The sequence below is a fragment of the Carcharodon carcharias genome, chromosome 10 (assembly GCF_017639515.1).
Source record: "Carcharodon carcharias isolate sCarCar2 chromosome 10, sCarCar2.pri, whole genome shotgun sequence".
Taxonomy (NCBI): Eukaryota; Metazoa; Chordata; class Chondrichthyes; order Lamniformes; family Lamnidae; genus Carcharodon; species Carcharodon carcharias.
Window position 1 is genome coordinate 24789639 of NC_054476.1, and position 17443 is coordinate 24807081.

The 17443-nt window shown below is 43.4% G+C and overlaps 1 protein-coding gene across 1 annotated transcript in view; it reads right to left on the reverse strand.

Moving 5' to 3' along the window:
* The window catches only part of shank2b (SH3 and multiple ankyrin repeat domains 2b), an 834833-nt gene that overhangs the window by 637067 nt on the left and 180323 nt on the right, over window positions 1–17443 (reverse strand). The window contains exon 10 of the mRNA XM_041197641.1: window positions 17096–17162. Within this exon, the coding sequence (XP_041053575.1) occupies window positions 17096–17162 (67 nt within the window). The remainder of the gene's footprint in view (window positions 1–17095; window positions 17163–17443) is intronic.

Genomic DNA, 17443 nt, shown 5'->3' on the forward strand with positions numbered 1-17443 from the left:
GTTAACTCTTGAGGGTAGGTTGCATAGACCAAGCTTGTATTCCTTTGAACATAGAAGATTATGGCGTGGTATAAATGAGGCATTTAAGGTGATTTAAGATTTGGTAGGACAGATAGAGAAAATCTATTTTGTCTGGTGGAAGAGAACAAAACAAATGGACATAATCTTCAGGTTAGAGCTGGGTCATTCAGGGGTGATCCCAGGAAGCACTTCTTTGCACAAAGCTGTTGGAAATCTGGAACTCTCTCCCCCAAAAAGCTGTTGAGTCTGGAGCCAATTGAAAATTTCAAATAGATTTTCGTTCAGCGAGGGTACAGAAAGAAGGCTGTTGGTTTCGAGTTAAGATACTGATCAGTCATGGTCAAACTGAATGGCAGAAAAGGCTGAAGGGGCTGAATGGCTTTCCACTGTTCCTATGTTGCAACATTTTATATTGCTGAGTTACTCAAGGAATACTGAAACATTCAAAAACTCCTTTGCCCCTTCACCTTTGGCTTCTGATGTTCAGCAGTCATAGCTTAGGCAACTTCAGCTCTCCAGAGATTATGCAAAGACACTTTAACTGGAACACACAACCAGGACCATTATTTTAATTATTACTGCTGTGAAAAATATCTCCATATAAGGCCTCCTTAACAGGCCGTCTGACCATTTTCCATCAGGGTTGCGCTAAATCTGGAACAAAATGTAGATGCTGCATTGTCCATCACTGGCCCCTTGTGTCAAGGAGAAAAAAACAAGTTCAGAAGTGGCAGCAAGGATTAATTTAGAAGTTTAAAAATCATTGGGGCATCTATATATAATTCATGACTTATAGTGGAAAAATTGGATCAGGCCAGTTTTCTGGCACAGACATTGTGATGCGCAATTACTCAGTCCTGTTTAGACAAGCAGCAAGCCAACATTGTGCTTCCTGCTCTTTTAAAAGATTTCGGTGTAGAGCCCAGCATGGAAGATGCTGCTGACTGGCTGCACACTAAACAGGGAGCCCAGCAGCGTGCATGGCGAGCACAGTGCACAGCTAGAGCAAGGACCCCTTAAAGGCAGCCTGCCCCTCTGAAAGGGGAGCTGCATGCAGGTTACAGGAAGTGCTGTAACTGTCCCTGGAAGGCTTGTCTGGGAAAGAAAGGCACTTTAAATAAAGCAATAAGATGAGAGAGGGCTCCTGGCTTTTCTGATGCAGTCCTCGAGACATCAGTGAAGGAGGTGAAAAGGAGAGAAGGTGCCATGTTCCCACAGGGGGCTAGGAGGTCCTCAAGGCACATCCTGAGAATGGGAATGGGTGGCCATGGAAGTCAATTCCTGGAGTCTGGCACTGAACACCTGGCTGCAGTACACAAAGAAGTTCAATGACCTTACATGGGTGGTCAAGGTCAGTGAATGCACCTTCACATGATATCCTCACTCACTAGTGTTCCAACACCCCATTTAACTCAATGCACCACACCTCCATCACTAACACATCGTCAAGACTCATGTCTAACATTCAAATACTCCACCTTAACCTTACATATGTACCAATGCTGCGATCCTCACACTCATCTCTTGCAGCTTCCACTATCTCCAGCTATTCTGCTATGGGAGGCACATTGCAAAACGTTCACTGAAATTCTTCCCTCTCTCTTTACACAAAAAGGTGGCCCATAGTCAGAGTTAATCAGAGAACCAGCAGGGACAGGCACACCTGCATCGATGGAACCCTTGGAGAACACAGTGCTTCGCATCTTGAGATCAACTGCTACTTGGGCTGTCACATCCAATATCACTGAGAACAATCAGGATGATGGTATGTTCCTGCTTTATGCTCCTTCTCAAATCCCACCTCATCCTTCTATCTCACATGAAACGTAGGTTGCTGGCTGTGTGAGCAAAGAACTCTTGCTTTCCACCTCCCCCTGCTTCCTCACCCCACCCTTCCCTTCTGGATTTCTGTTTTCAGGCACCCAAGAACTGCTACCTGTCCAGCCACAGCAGCCCCAGGTGCCACACAGAGAGAGCTACACTACGCCATGATGAAGCATGGTCACTTGATCTGACACTCACAGCCACCAGCTCAGACACTGGCACGTGTGAATTTCAAAGGGTAGTATAGAGTCAGGGTCAACATGTGGTGAGTCAGAAGGCATGACAAGGCTGCAGCCAGCCACCTATCTATATTACTTTTTAGACTCTTTACCTCCTCTTGGCAACTTACTTTCCTATAGGCCAGGGAAAGTGGGTAGTTTGAGGGACAGCTCACTGGAGGACTAGTTCGCAAATAGGTTCTGCTGCAGAGGAATCAGTAGAGGGCAGCATATGGGATAACACTGCTGAGAATGCACACTGAGATGCTTGTTATATTGGGAGACCTAGCAGGCACTCTCTTGTCTTAAGGAGCATGGAGGAATCCTACACCAACTCAGAAGAGGACTTTGAACAGAGCCTGTTCCTTCCAACATGGAAGAATGGTCAACTCCATGAGAACAACTGGTGGATGTATCTGTGATGCAGCATCCCGTGGCTGCTGACTCAGCTTCCGTTGCAGCACAAGCAGAAACCGTCCAGCATCTCAGTGCTGCTGTGGCAGTTCAGACTGTATCCCTCAATTTCCCTCAGATTGGAAAATAGCAAATGTAACACCTTTATGCAAGGAAAGGAGGTGACAGAAAACAGGAAATTATAGGCCAGTTAGCCTAACATCTGTCAAAGGAAATTGCTAGAATTCATTATTAGTAGGTTATAGCAGGATGCTTAGAAAATCATAATGGGATCAGACAGAGTCAATGTGGTTTTGTGAAAGCAAAATCTTATTATCTATCTATAATTTATTAGAGTTCTTTGAGAAAGTAACAAACAAGGTGGATGAAGGGGAACCTGTAGATGTGGTGTACTTAGATTTCCAAAAGACATTTGATAAGATGTCACATCAATGGTTACTACACAAAATAAGAGCTCATGGTGTAGGGGGTAATAAATTAGCATGGAGAAAATATTAGTGAGCTAACAGGAAACAGAGAGTAGGGATAACTGTATCATTTTTGAGTTGGCAAGCTGTTAGTAGTGAAGTGCACCAGGAATCAGTGCCTGGGCCTCAACTACTATCTATGTCAATGGCTTGGATGATGAACCAAATGTATGGTAGTTAAAGTTGTCAATAACACCAAGATAGGTAGGAAAGTAAGTTGTCAAGAGGAGCTAAAGAGTCTAGAAACCAATATAATAGGCTAAGTGAATGTGCAAAAATTCAGCAGATGGAGGTTAATGTGCAAAAATGTAAACTTGTTTACATTGGTAGGAAGAATAGAAAAGCAGTGTGTTATTTAAATGGAGAGAAATTGCAGAACTTGGTGGTACCGAGGGATCTGGGTGTCCTGGTATATGAATCACAGAATATTAATATGCAGGTACAGCAAATGATTGGGAAGGCAGATTGAATCTTGGCATTAATTGCAAGGGGAAAGGAATATAAAAGTAGGAAAGTTTTACTGCAACTGTACACAACCTTGGTGAAATCACTTCTGGAGTACTGCATACTGTTTTGATGTCCTTATTTGAAAAAAAAAATAGAAGCAGTTCAGAGAAGCTTCAGTCATCTCATTCCTGGGATGAAGGGCTTATCCTATGAATAAGGATTGAACAGGTTGGGCCTATACCCATTGGAGTTTGGAGGAACAAGGGGTGATCATATAGAAACGTATGAAATCCTGAGAAGATTTGATAGGGTGGATACCGGGAGGATGTTTCCCCTTGTGGAGGAGATTAGAACAAGGGGACACAGTTTAAAGTAAGAGGTGCCCCTTTTAAAACAGAGATGAGATTATTTTCCTCTCTGAGGGTCGTTAGTCTGTGGAATTCTCTTCCCCAGAAAGCAGTGGAAGCTGGGTCATTTAACTTATTCACATTTATCCCAATTTTTGCTTGTTACTTTCTCAAAGAATTCTAATAAATTATAGATAGATAATAAGATTTTCCTTTTACATTTTGGCTCACTAGGCTTTGCTGGCTCTTTGAAAGAGCAATTGTGTTCAGTTCCATGTCCTGCTTTTTGTCCGTAACCCTGAAACTCTCCACCTCCCTTTTAAAATTATTTATGAATTCATTGTAGTTTAAAAAAAGGTACAACTCCTGATATTGAAAACCTTTCTCAAATATTAACCTTAACTGCTAGAGGTACCAAAGCATCAAAAACATTTTACAACATCCATCATCACTATTTCTCAATAAGCATCCTTCAGAATACAAGCATTTTATGTCCATTACCTCTGTAATTTCATCAAATATATTTCTATTATTTCAATTATTTAATACCAGGATGGGCAATAATTGCTGACTTTACCAGTGACTTCCACATCCCATGGATAAATGAAAAAAAAAGGCTATTGTAAATGTTTTTCCAGGGAAAAAGGGCTGAACATAAAGCATCATGAAATAACAAAAGGCCTTTTTTAGTCCAACAAGCTTAACTCTTCCACATGTCAGGTACCACCCCTTCCATCATACACTCCAGCAACCCAATTTAATCCCCTCACTAAGAATTTCTACAAAGTGCTAAAAATCAATGGAAACTCCAAAGCTTCTCTTTTATTGTTATGCCTCCAATCTTCAACCTGGCCAGAAAGGCAACTGGTTGAGAACAATTAGCGCAGGGTTAAATCATCATTATATCAGTCTAGTCACATTGTCTGTTTAATCTAACCTATGTCACACTTGGCACAAAACTGCATGTAGGGAGGCACAGAGTTCATTCATTTTCTCTATATAATCCATTCAACATGGCTTTGACTGCACCATGTTCTGCTTCCTTTCCCTCTGCTATTTAAGTTTGCTGGGTTGCAACTCAGATAGCTGGGTTATCAGGCTTCAAATTGCACCATGCCAGATTAGACCTCTCCTATTGATATGGAGCATTTGTGGCAAAACAACTAGTGACCTAATGACAAAAAACTCCGTAACAAAGATATGTGAACCTTAAATAGCTTTGACTTCAATCTTTTGTGAAATCACCCAAAATAATTCATCACAAATAATCAGTTTTGGGCTAGATTTTCCCCAATCTGATGATAAATGTTTGATAGGTCTACTCAAATTCCTTACCAGATGCCAGAACAAGACTTGACCTCAAAATCCTCTACCTCTTAGACTAACAACCAAGTAGTGCTGACATGAGAAGTCAGCAGAATAAACCTCTCATTTTTATTACTACTAGCTACCCCATTAGGGTAATTTTATATTTTAGTATGTTTTATTCTTTCATGGAATGTGGGTGAAATTGACAAGGCCAGAATTTGTTTCCCATCCCTTGGGCCAAGTGCCTTGCCAGGCCATGGCAGGGGGCATTTAAGAGTCAACCACATTGCTGTGGGTCTGGAGTCACATGCATGCCAGACCAGGTAAGGATGGCAGATTTCCTTCCCTAAAGGACATTAGGTTTTTAATGGTCACCATTACTGAAACTAGCTTTACATTCCAGATTTATTAATTGAATTTAAATTCCACCAGCTGCTGTGGTGGGATTTGAATCCATCGCCCCAGAGCATTAGCTAGAGCATTACTAGCCTAGTGACATTATCACTACACCACCATCTCCCCCCAATACCAGATTGATACTATGGTAATTAAATATTATTTAATGTTTTAAGTAACTTCATTAAGGCAGAAACCATCACCCACCTGACATAATCACCCAGGTTAAGAATCCTTTTATTGTAAAAACTATAATTACAAGGCTGCAAGGGGCTGCAGCAAGAAACTAGCAACACATTTCTTGTAAAAGTTGAATTAGAATTAAAATATTAAATGGATGGCTAATTTGATAGCAGACAGTTTACAGTAAGACCCAAAGTTACAATTGCATCCTCATCCCTCCCCGCCCCCCTCCTCCCTAGTCCTGGTACCTGCCATGATAGTGAAATGAACATCTTGCAAAGCTGAATGCTTCACCAGTAATATATGACCACCAAACCCAATTCCATTCTTATCACATGGAATTAATTTCTGGGCTTCTATTTGTGGTTTGGGGATGACATTCCACAATGCCATTAGTTTATAATCATGGCTATGGCTTTATCATTTTCATTGTGAAAATGGATGAATATAACATCATTTTAATAACTTAATATTCCCTATTACACCTAAGGTCACAGTTTCTGATGAGCTATGTGTTTAAAATGACAGCGCAAAATTGTTTAAGTAATGGAGCCAAAGAAACATAGGACATATGATTTAGGAGCAGGAGTGGGCATTCGGTCCTTTGAGCTTCCTCCACCATTCAGTAAGATGATAGCTTATCTGCTTATGGTTTCAATTCCATTTTCCTGTCTGCCCCTATAACCCTTGACTCCCTTGTCTATTAAAAATCTGGTTAACTCTGTCTTGAATACATTCAATGACCTAGCCTCCACTGTTCTCTGGGAACGAGAAGTCCACATACTAAGAACCTCAGAGAAAAAATAAAATCTCCTCATCTCAGTTTTAAAAGGGAGACCTTATATTCTTAAACTGAGCCCCCTAGTCCTAGTCTCCCCCATAAGTGAAAACATCCTCCCAGATTCCACCCTATCAATTCCCCTCAGGATCTTATATATTTCAATAAGATTGCCTCTCGTTCTTCTAAACGCCAATGGGTATAGGGTCAACGTGTTTTGAAATATAATGTTCTGGTTTATCTCACACAACAATATTGGAAGGGGTCAATTGTCTTTTTATTTTAAATAAGCTAACAATTACCTTAAAATAATATAGACAGGAACTTGATGTGAGCACATGGACCAAGAAACCAACACAGAAAGGCAATTAAAACTCCTGTGGGGCATGGGTGATTATGGAGCAAATGCAGGTTGGTTAGTGCATCAGCATTAGCGTGGAAATAAATAACTTCCCTTTCAAAAAAGAAAAAGGTGCTCAGGCCTCAGCACAAATTACACAAGCTGTGAACTGTTGTTAGCAAAACTCAGACTGTCAATGCATAATGTTGCTCAATTGATAATTTACAATTCTTTATCTATTCTTTGCTACATTCCTTCTTAGTAGTAGCTTTTCAACCTACTTAATAGATAAATAGCAAGACCCATGATGAGTCACAATGCTTAATATTCCAGATACATTACTGCATATTGTTGAAAAAAAAAGACATGCTTTTGAAGCTTTTCACTCTGAGTGATGAGTGCAAGATGAAAAGCTTTGACAGCTATCTCTTCCCTCAGCAACACTCAAGTTCTGTACTACCAAACAACTATATCTTACTGCACAAGGATAACAAGAGCTTGTATTTATTTAGCACCAATAACATAACAGTAATGGTCTGCCTAAGGACAAGTCCACTGCTCATTTCTCCAAGCCTTGTGGTCTTGCGCTACCTCCTTCAGTTGCTCATAGGGACCTCCTATTTTCAATTTTAAGTTGTCTAACATCATCATTTCTTTCTCTGTCTTGGTCTATGTCCCAATCTTCCTTCGCCCACCTCCCTCAGCAAGTTATTATGCCTTAGAATATGGCCAAATCAACCTTGTTCCCTTTTCTTGATGATAACACCACATGTCCTAAATCACGTTACAGGAACATTAGCGAATAAAATATGACACTGAGCCACCTAGATGATATTAGAACAAACAAATAGCTAGGTTTTAAGGAGCATCTTAAAGAAGAGAGAGGTATAGAGGCAGACAAGTTTAGGGAGGAAATTTGAGAGTGTAGGGGCCAGGCAACTGAAACTTTGACTGCCAATGGTGGTGCCATTGAAATTGGTGCTGCTGAAGAGACCAGAATTGGAGGAGCACAGAGATCTTGGAGGGTTGTAGAACTGGAGGAGATTACAGAGATAGGGGAGGGTGAGGCCACGGAGGGATTTGAAAACAAAGAGAATTTTGAAATTGAGGCACTGCTGGACTGGGAGCCAATGTAAGTTAGTGGACACAGGGCTGATGGGTGAAATGGTCTTGGTGAGAGTTAGATCTCAGACAGCAAAGTTTTGTGGGAAATCCATAACAATGTGTTCCAAAGAGCCATGTGTTCAGAAAATGATTTGATGCCCAATTGGAAAGACAGTGTTGACTAATACATGGCTTATCATATTGTACACATTCATTGAGAAAGTCCCTCCAACGTTCTCTTCTGGACTTGCAAAAACAAGCTGAATTTTAAACAAACATTTGAAATTCAGAAACTACCTACCTGAACATGCTTAAGGCTGAAGTTCTGTTGTGATATTTTATGCTTTCATCTATCTATCCAGTCGTCCAAAAATGAAGTGTTCAGTATATGGGAAAGTTTCATGTGCAGTATGAATTTACCTTTGTTCCAAATCATTATAGTCACATCCAATTCCTTTCTACTGCAAACCATGCTATATTGATTTGCATAATAGATGCTTCTGCACCCTTACTTTAACTGCTACAGAGGTGACTCAACAAAGTTCTAAATTGAGTAGAGTCAATCTCTGCTTTCTTATTTGCTCATGGAAATCATATTAACAAAATATTCTAACCCTCAATTTACTAATTGCTATAGTATGTGCCAGTTGCACGTATTTGGACAATAACAATTTTATCTGTTGCCACTTCCTCATGTTAGAGGTAACTTTGTGATCCCAAAGGCTTTTGTTTATTTTTAACTCAAAAGTTTGTCTGGATAAAAGAATCAACATCTCTTATTATCCCGAATCACTGGCTTCTATGTAGCCAGGGGAAATCTCTTTGCTTTTCATGTATGGAGTTTTCACAAGTGTTGATACTCTGCAGTTCCAAATCATCGAACGCTCTGACATAACACAGCAGTTCAATCCATGAAATAAGGTCGAAGCGCTGACTTGCTTTCTGAAGAAATCATTAGCAGTATCACCAGGATTTCATCGTAATGTTACAGTCCTGGGAAAGCTGTTGAAATCAGTCTCACAACTGAAACTATCGCGACACAACCTAAACACGAGGTCTAGTTCTGACAGAATATGACTGCAAACCAAGCAAATAACATATTGCAGCTTATTTCCCACGGCTACTGTGAGGACAACAAGAGGGCAACAAACCTGGTTCACAGGAAGAGGAAGCACAACCCATAACAGCTAAATCTCTTTGAAAATTTATCCCATCAAATGCACGACATCATATGAAAGCCAGAAGAAAAGACCCGGATTAGCCTAGCAACAGTCACAAGGCTTTTGTCTTTCCTCATTTTTAACATTTTCATCAACGTAATTAGTGCCACTAAAGTCCCTAAATACTATGGCTGCTACCTCCATGTTACAGAAGGCACACTCGCTGCTTCACAGCAGATGTTTTATAATCCTCCACTGTCCCTCATCTACTCGCACACAGCTGCAGACTGGTTGGAAAACAAACATGGATTAAGTTTATCTTCCTCACCGCATTTAATCCTCTGCTTACACGGGCTGCATCTAACTGTAAAAATCAACGCAATAACTAAAATACTATATGCAAAGTCCGAGGTGCACGTGCTAATCAACGTTCTCACTAACTTTTGTTTGCTGCACGGTTGACTTGTTATTAAGGACGGCCAGCAGCCAGTTTGTTCCCTGTGCAGCACATTCCCGATTGCTCCACTCATGCAGCTTAGAGGGAACATTGATGCCCAATTCAGGTTTCAAAGCATGAATGTAAACATGACTTGAAATCAAAAGATGGGACATTACCTTACCCCCTTCCCAACCACAATACCCTGAATCCTCAGAAAGTTTATCCAGTGAATAGCCAAGCCATACAGACCAAGAAGATCCCATGTTGAACACCAATTAGTGCAAAGTCAGCTAATCACAGCCAAGATCTCTGTCAGGGGTCTACTTACTGAATCTTGGTGCTCGTGTCTTTGATTGCAATGTGACAGTTTGGACTAGGCTTCCATTTCTCCTAAAGTTGCAAAGCTTTTTGTAAAGACATTTTGTAAAGCCTCAGATGGGAACAATGCACCTTGGTGAGGACAAGAAGGTGTCATGAAACTAGACCCAAGAGCAGAGGCAATGTCCTTCTGCAGGAGGAGCAAAAAGGGGGGAAAAGGATCACCAATTAGAAGGCGTTTGCGTGTATACCCTGAATTTTGTTAGACTAAATGGATTGCTTTGAGGTCAGCTGAATAACTGAAACAGAATTTCAGCCTTGCACTCAGTTCAATTGGTTTTTAATTTCCTTTCTGACGAATGGATTTATATTTTCATCATGTCCAGTAGTTTTACCGGAAAAGTGCTAATTGCTACTTCATGACAAGACTTCATGTTGCTCTCGCAAGAGGAGAATTAACTATTGTCTCAAGAAGGGCTACCCAGGTGAGCTGGTCAATAAAGTATAGGATTAGCAAGCATCAGACTGAGTCCCATCATGGGTAAAATGTATTTGCAACGACTTGTGGGAAGCTGAAAGACCTATACCCTCGGGCTGGAGGATCTAAACGTTTCCACATTATTCCTTCTGCCTTCTTCAGTAAGCCTCCCACCACGCATTAATAGGTTAGTAATTGAAATTTTAAAAAAAAGAAATTAAAGGTGTATTGTCAGCAAAATAATTTCAGCTAAAATGTTGAGTAAGAAATGCAAATCTATTGGTAAATGTATACTAGCAACTTAGAGCAGCTAGTTGCCTGTCCACAACTGTGTCCTGCTTACACTCTCTAATCTTCATGCAGGACAAGCTGGCACAAAAGGGGGAGGTCGCAGACTGGTGGAGGAATGCCTGGCATCAACGTCCTCACATTTTTTTGACACAACGATCTGGACAATGCCTGTGCTGACGGTGAGGTCAGCGGTGCTCAACCAAGTGAAGATCCAGCAGTACAACATCCATCAGACAACCATGCTGAGAGTGAGTTCCCCTGTCTCACACTCCCCTGCCGTACACTAATTATCTCTCCTTGCTTTCACAGGCACATCTGGGAAGCAGCCAAGAGGGTCCATGAGCCAGATCCTCGACTCAAGCCTGAAGATACCTTGAAAGAATAATACGATGACATCCTAACTGAAGACCCGTCACAACGCTCACCCACACCCTCCATCAGCACAGAGACATACAACTTTGTGGGACCTAGTTTTACAGTAGCCTTTGGATCACAATCTGGTGAGCACATCACACTGTTTGATCCACAGCAGGTGGAAGCAGGGTTTTCCCAGGTTTCTGGCACTCAGAGGACTGCAGGAAGCCAGATATCTGTGAGACAAGTCAGATGATGAGCCTCTGGACTCAATCATACTTCAGTTGCTGGATCTGCAAAGGCAAGCTCCAGAGCATCAGGAAGGGACGTCTGCTGCACTCCTCAGATTGCAAGGCACAATGGAGGAGTCCGTCCGCCTTCAGTCTGAGGTGATAGCGCCGGCAAGTCAATGCACCAAGGTCAACAATCATTGGATGGCAGCTGCCATGGAGACCTTGATCCAGGACGTTGCTCCTGCACTGCTGTGTAGACTGAATTCCATCACTGACGCCATAGTTGATCTCTAGCAGTGTCAAGGTGAGAGAGGTGTGGGACAGCTCGATCTCACTCCAGCTTTCCCTTGTCCTCAAGGAGCCAGTCGGGGGCCCTCGGGCACCCATAGGGAGGGGAATCCGCAGGTGCACATCCAGGGGCCATCCACACAGGTGACTCTAGGAGTGTCCGGCCCATTGACATCCCCTTTTCCTGTGCCCTCAGCAGCTCCAACTCCATGGCCAAGGAGGGTGCCGCTGCCACACAGCAGGATCCCAAAAGCAAGCTGGGGCCCTTCAGGTCTCAGCCCTCCAGAAGGTATCCACCAAGATCATCACAGATAGGGCGTCACAGTCAGCAGGCTGCCTCCACCTCTGCTGTGTTTGTTCGGGAAGCACCAAGACGTAGATGCAGGGTTAAGAAGCCTGGGCACGGGTGTTAATCACTTGTACATACTGTTCACTATTGTAAATAAACTCCCAAGAATGTCTCCCTGCCGATGGCTCCGTGTTCTGATGAGCAGTGTTTCTGTCACTCAGATGTGAAACCTTGGTTCCTGCACAAGATAAAGGCAGTTGTCTCAGTCCAAGGCCTCTTCCCCGTGTACTGTGTAACCTTCAGACCAAAGTGATGGTCTCACTCCCTGGACACAGTAGTGATGTCTGCACCTCAATGGTGCTTTTCATTGCTGCTAGAATGTCGTGGGCAGGTGTCACAGAGTTCTGTCATTCTCTCTGTGTGCTCTCAGCACCTTTTTGAGGTGGGGCTGACCTCCGCTCGTCAGCATCTGTGACCGGTGACGCTGTTCTCCTGAAGGGGTCAGGTGCTGAAGGCTGCCAAAGGATCAGGTGCATTTAAAGTTTCACGCCTGCATCTCCATGATATGACCCTGATCACAGAGTGTAAGCGAGCTGCCTTCAGCCAGACAGGAGTCAGGCATTCACAGAGGCTATATGAAGATCTATGGAGTGTCCTCACTGCATGGCATCATCATCCTCCTGGAATCTAGCGACTATTGAGGTCTCTGCTGCGTCTCCATGACAGGAGTCTTAGCATTGAGGATACATGCATTGCCATCAGCCACACAGGACTCAAATGTTCACAGATGCAAGTTGAGGATATCAGGACTGTCTTCACTGCATCTCGTCATCATCCTGCATGAACCTTGCGACTGTGAGGGCCTCCCGAGAGCACCTGCCTCATCTGGCCAGCGCAATGGCCTCATCGCTGTCATCCTCATCTTTGAGGACCTCATCATTGTCATCCCCTTCAACATCCTCCTCATCAGAGGAGATGTATAGGTCCTCCTTCTCCTCCTCAGCCAGGCCTTCCCCCTGTTACAGCATCAGGCTGTAGTGCGCAGCAAGTGACGATGATGCGCAGCACCCTGTGGGAACTGTATTGCAGTGCTCCACCAGACCTGTTGGGGCACCGGAACCTCATTTTCAATATGCCTATTGTTTGCTCCACTAAAGTCCGGGTCATGGCATGAGCCTTGTTGTACCGTCGCTCTACTGCAGCCTGAGGCCACCACACAAGCGTCATCAGCCACATCCTCTGTGGGTAGCCCTGGTCCCCGGGGAGCCAACCCTGCTGCCTATGTGGACCCTGGAAGATGTCAGGGATCTGAGACCCGCTGAAGATGCAGGAGTCATGGATGGTCCCCGGGAATCATGCACAGACCTGTAGGATGTGTTTGTGGGAAACCTGAGATCTGTTCAAATCCCAACACTCTTGCTTCCTGGTTTTCCTGATCCTGGGCGAAATGTACAAAGCTCTGTGCCTTCATGAAGATGGCATCCGTGACCTACTGGATATACCTGAGTGTGGAGGCTTGCGAGATCCCACACAGGTTACCCCTGGAGATCTGGAAGGAGACACTGGCGTAAAAATTGAGTGCCGCAGTCACTTTTATGGCCACTGGCAATGGATGCCCTCCATGCCCCCTGGCCCCAAATCCTGCCTCAAGTGGCATTGTGAAGGACCAATTCCCTAGACGTGTGCAGTCTTTGGCCACACTGGTTCTCAGTCATCTGCAGGAATGACAGGCACCATTATAGGCCCTGGGCCTTAAAGCAATGGCTTTCTGTGGATCTTCAGCTGAATGCGCAGCAGGCCCTGCCCCCGCTTCAACTTGAGGGAGGTGCTCCTCCCTTTGCCAAGCCAGGCGCCTCCACTGATCTCTTCTTCTTCTTCTCTGGTCTCTGTGAGCCATGAGGCAGATCACTAAATTACCAGGCTCCATGTTCCTGATGACAGTAGTCAGACATGTCCAAAGAACCTCTCTTGGTTAAGTCTGAAGGCCCCTTCACACATGCAGGAGTGCTGGCCGCATTTGGGATGGCCAGTGTGTAGTGCGCTCATTGGCTGTCCAAAACCCGTGCCACTCCACCTGACCGATTGGTGGCAGCTTCGGCCAATGGACTGCATGCTGTGCTCTCAGCTCCGGCACAGGCATGCTCCTAACCCGCACTGCAAGGCTGCACTGTTAGCTTGAACCATAATGGATACTGGTCCACACCTTAATAAATACATTGCAAGGGGTTGTGAGAGCCTCCACCAGTGACTGCATCATGGCCACCTTTCGCAAGGGGATTCTACAATGTGTCCAATCAGCCAATTGCTCTGTTTCCCCCTAAAACGCACATTCATTTTCAGCCTGCATCCGAGGGATGGAAGGTTTTGGAGCATTTGGTGGCACTTTCAGTGGGCAGAAAAGCTTCAGAAGCCCGACTCCAAGCATGTCAATGGAGCTGTCGCTGAACAGTCATAGCTGCGGAAGAATGCTCACTTTTGACAAGCTGTTTCAAGTGTGTGACCACTTCCTTCTCCCCACTCCCCTCAACTCCCCAGCATGTGCTTGAGCATTCCCATCAGTCTGTGCTGCCTTGCCCCCCATGCACCACCTCCAACCCTAGCCCTGGTCCTGACTTGTACTGGAGCCCTTGCCCCAGCATCACATTGAAAGCTAGTTGCAAAAAAGCGAATTGCCTGTGCCCCCTGCGAATACAATCTTCCTTGATGTCCTACGGGTGGTGCTCATGAGCGCTGCGCAAGATTGTGCGCACTCACCTCCGCGTTCCCCTCCAAGTTCAGGTCGCCAGGTTCACACCTTTTAAAGGCAGTCGTGAAGCGCACTATTCTGAAGTCACGCCGACATGGACGGTAAATTTGACTTGTTGGAGGTGGGGTGGGGTGGGGGGTGATTCCAGCGAGCGGGGCTCATAATGCAATGCTCAAGTATTGAAATGAGGTACCCAACGTGCAGCGGCCATTGACGGGAGGAGCGGACGATCACAACCTGGTTTCATGTTGGCGTGAAACTGATTTTTGGCCTTCTCGCCATACTGCATCCCTGAGTCCACCATGATCCCCAATGCCAATGGGGCTGGAAAATTCCAACCAATGTAATTTTAAATTCAAGAGATAATCGAACATACAAATTGTGCCTAAACATATTTACAGCTGAGTACACATGGGAACACACAAAGTGATAACTCTTTTTCAATGGATTACTTCGAACAACTGGTGCCAGAAAGTGACTCTGTGATAACCTTTATGCTGCAGGGTTCACCATGAACACTCTCACTATCCTCACAGTCTTGGATGGAATCTGAAGATTGTTACATCAGATTTAATGATTTTCAGAAGACAATAGGAGTGAAGTTCAACTTGGGGGTGATGCCAAATGAACAGTATTGCATGGACTTCCCATTATATAGCCTGCCTTGATATACATTTTTAGCCAGGCCAATTGAACTGAAGATTGAGTGGGGTGTAATAGGCCATCAACGTGATACCACCTACTTTGTTTTTCTGCCTTAGTTGCAGTTCTACCCCAATGAGTCTAAGCAAGGTAGGAATCTTCCAAAACCACTTGATTCTGCATAATAATCACACGCACTGCCTAACCTCCTCAGCCATCACAAACTACAAGGAACCCCTCCCCCTTTAATGAATGGTGTATTGAATTCCACGTAACACTTTTACAGTTAAGAGGCTCGTAGAAAGATTTACAAATCAAGTGTGAAGCAGAGCAGATGCATGGGGTTCAATTTTGATCATGCCCAAAATTGGGTGGGGCACTGACAGAGAATGAGGGACAATTCAGGTGGTGAGGCCCACACCACTACTACACAGCCCAAAAAAGCAACCCATTACATGTCACAAAAAGAATCTTAGACCGAGAATGCGACGCCAGTGCAAATGTTGAGTTTCTTAGAATACAGTTGGTACTGGTGTAAGGAAAACAAGATGAACCTCCACCAAGCTGCATGGTTTTTGCTCTTAGGAACAAGGAGATTCATCTACTGACTTTATAACTCAAAAGTTTTGTCAGACTCAAATTGAAACAGCATCAGAAATTTTCTTATGTATAAGATAGCATAATTAACATAATCGACCAACCAAAGCATTGTGTGACAGTAATTAGTGTCTATTCAACGTCTTGCTTTTGGGTTCAGAGATTCTTCCCAAAAGTTCATCCAATATCATCAATCCCCTTTTTGCACAAAAATATTCACACAAAAGCAGAAAAATAGCAAATAAAATGAAAAAATACAACCAATCACAGTTACTTCCAGTAGTTTGGTTATTAAAACAGAATCAAAAGATGAAACATACACTGAAAGAAGGGAATTTTAATAGCCAATACTGAAATCTGATTCTATCTGTTGTAACTGCGTAATTCCATTGTTCTAAATGGCCTCGACACTCTGTGTGTTTTCCATCCAGATATCTGCTCCATCTGGGCAGTATCGACTGATGCAACATAAAAAGATCACTGCATTTAAAACATAAATCAGCTACGCCCATAACCACTTGTGCTCGAGATTCTGTGATCTTTTATGCTGGTTCAAAAGACTATTTGCTACACACCTGTCTATGTCACCAGGTCAACATGGCAAGTTTCCACTGATGGCACTTGTTAAGGTTGCTCATCACAGTATGCCCAAAATTTTGGGGCACAGGCACCTTAGGGTCAAATAAATCCATTGTCAATGACTTGCAGGGTCCAGTGACCTGCACTCAACTGGGGCCTCATTTAGGTCTGCTTCTCATGATAATGCATAATGATTTTAAATTCAAATTAAAATGAGTTCAAATGCAATCAATTGACCTGCTCTTGTTACACAAGACAGTGGCCTGTTTATTTAGCTGCATTGATTACTTGATGACATTTTCAGTTTAAATTAGTTTAATCCAGACACCTTGAAGCTCTGACATGTTCCAATCAATAATTGACTACTTTCAATTACACAGCTCAATCGTGGGAGATTCAGGTTTATGCGAATGAATTTGTGTGGAAACTCGGCAAATCCACCACAATGTCTAGTGCATTCCAGGCACATTTTCTGATTGTACCCCATTGGAGGCTCCAGGCAAGTAAAACCAATCCTGAAGAAGGGGTGGCTCTGAAGAAGAGTCATAGGAACTCAAAACATTAACTCTGTTTCTCTCTCCACATATGCTGCTGAGACCTGCTGAGCCCTTTCAGCATCTTTCTTTTTTGGAACAAATCCTTTTCTACTTTGTTCCCGAATTATGCCTTCTATAACTTTGAGATGCAACACTTTCCAGCAGGTGATCAACAGGCATAATGTGTAACCTTTCCTGCGATGAAAGAAATCAGTTGTTCTAAAGAGCAAACAAAAGGTGCAAGTTTAACCGTGACTACATCATGTTTGGCCTCTGTTCTTTTTGATGCTTGACTCACCAATGTCTGTTTCTTTGTGGTTCTTGATAAATTCAGCCAATTCGAAGTTGCCTGCTATGATAGCCACCTGCAAAACAGATTGTACAATCACCCTGAATGACAGATTGACAAGAAGTGTTAAGGATTGTTGAGCACTTAAGTTCCTTTAGAACCGCTGCACGGCAGCTATTTGCAAGGAAGCTTTTGAAAAATTTATTTGATAGCACAGTAATACATTATACAGGGGGAACTCACACGTTATTAGTTGAACTTCAACACAATTATTTAAATCATAGATTGACATAAGCCATTTTATTGCATAACATGCAGTGTAATCAAAATCAAAAGAATGACAGCAGAATTTCCACT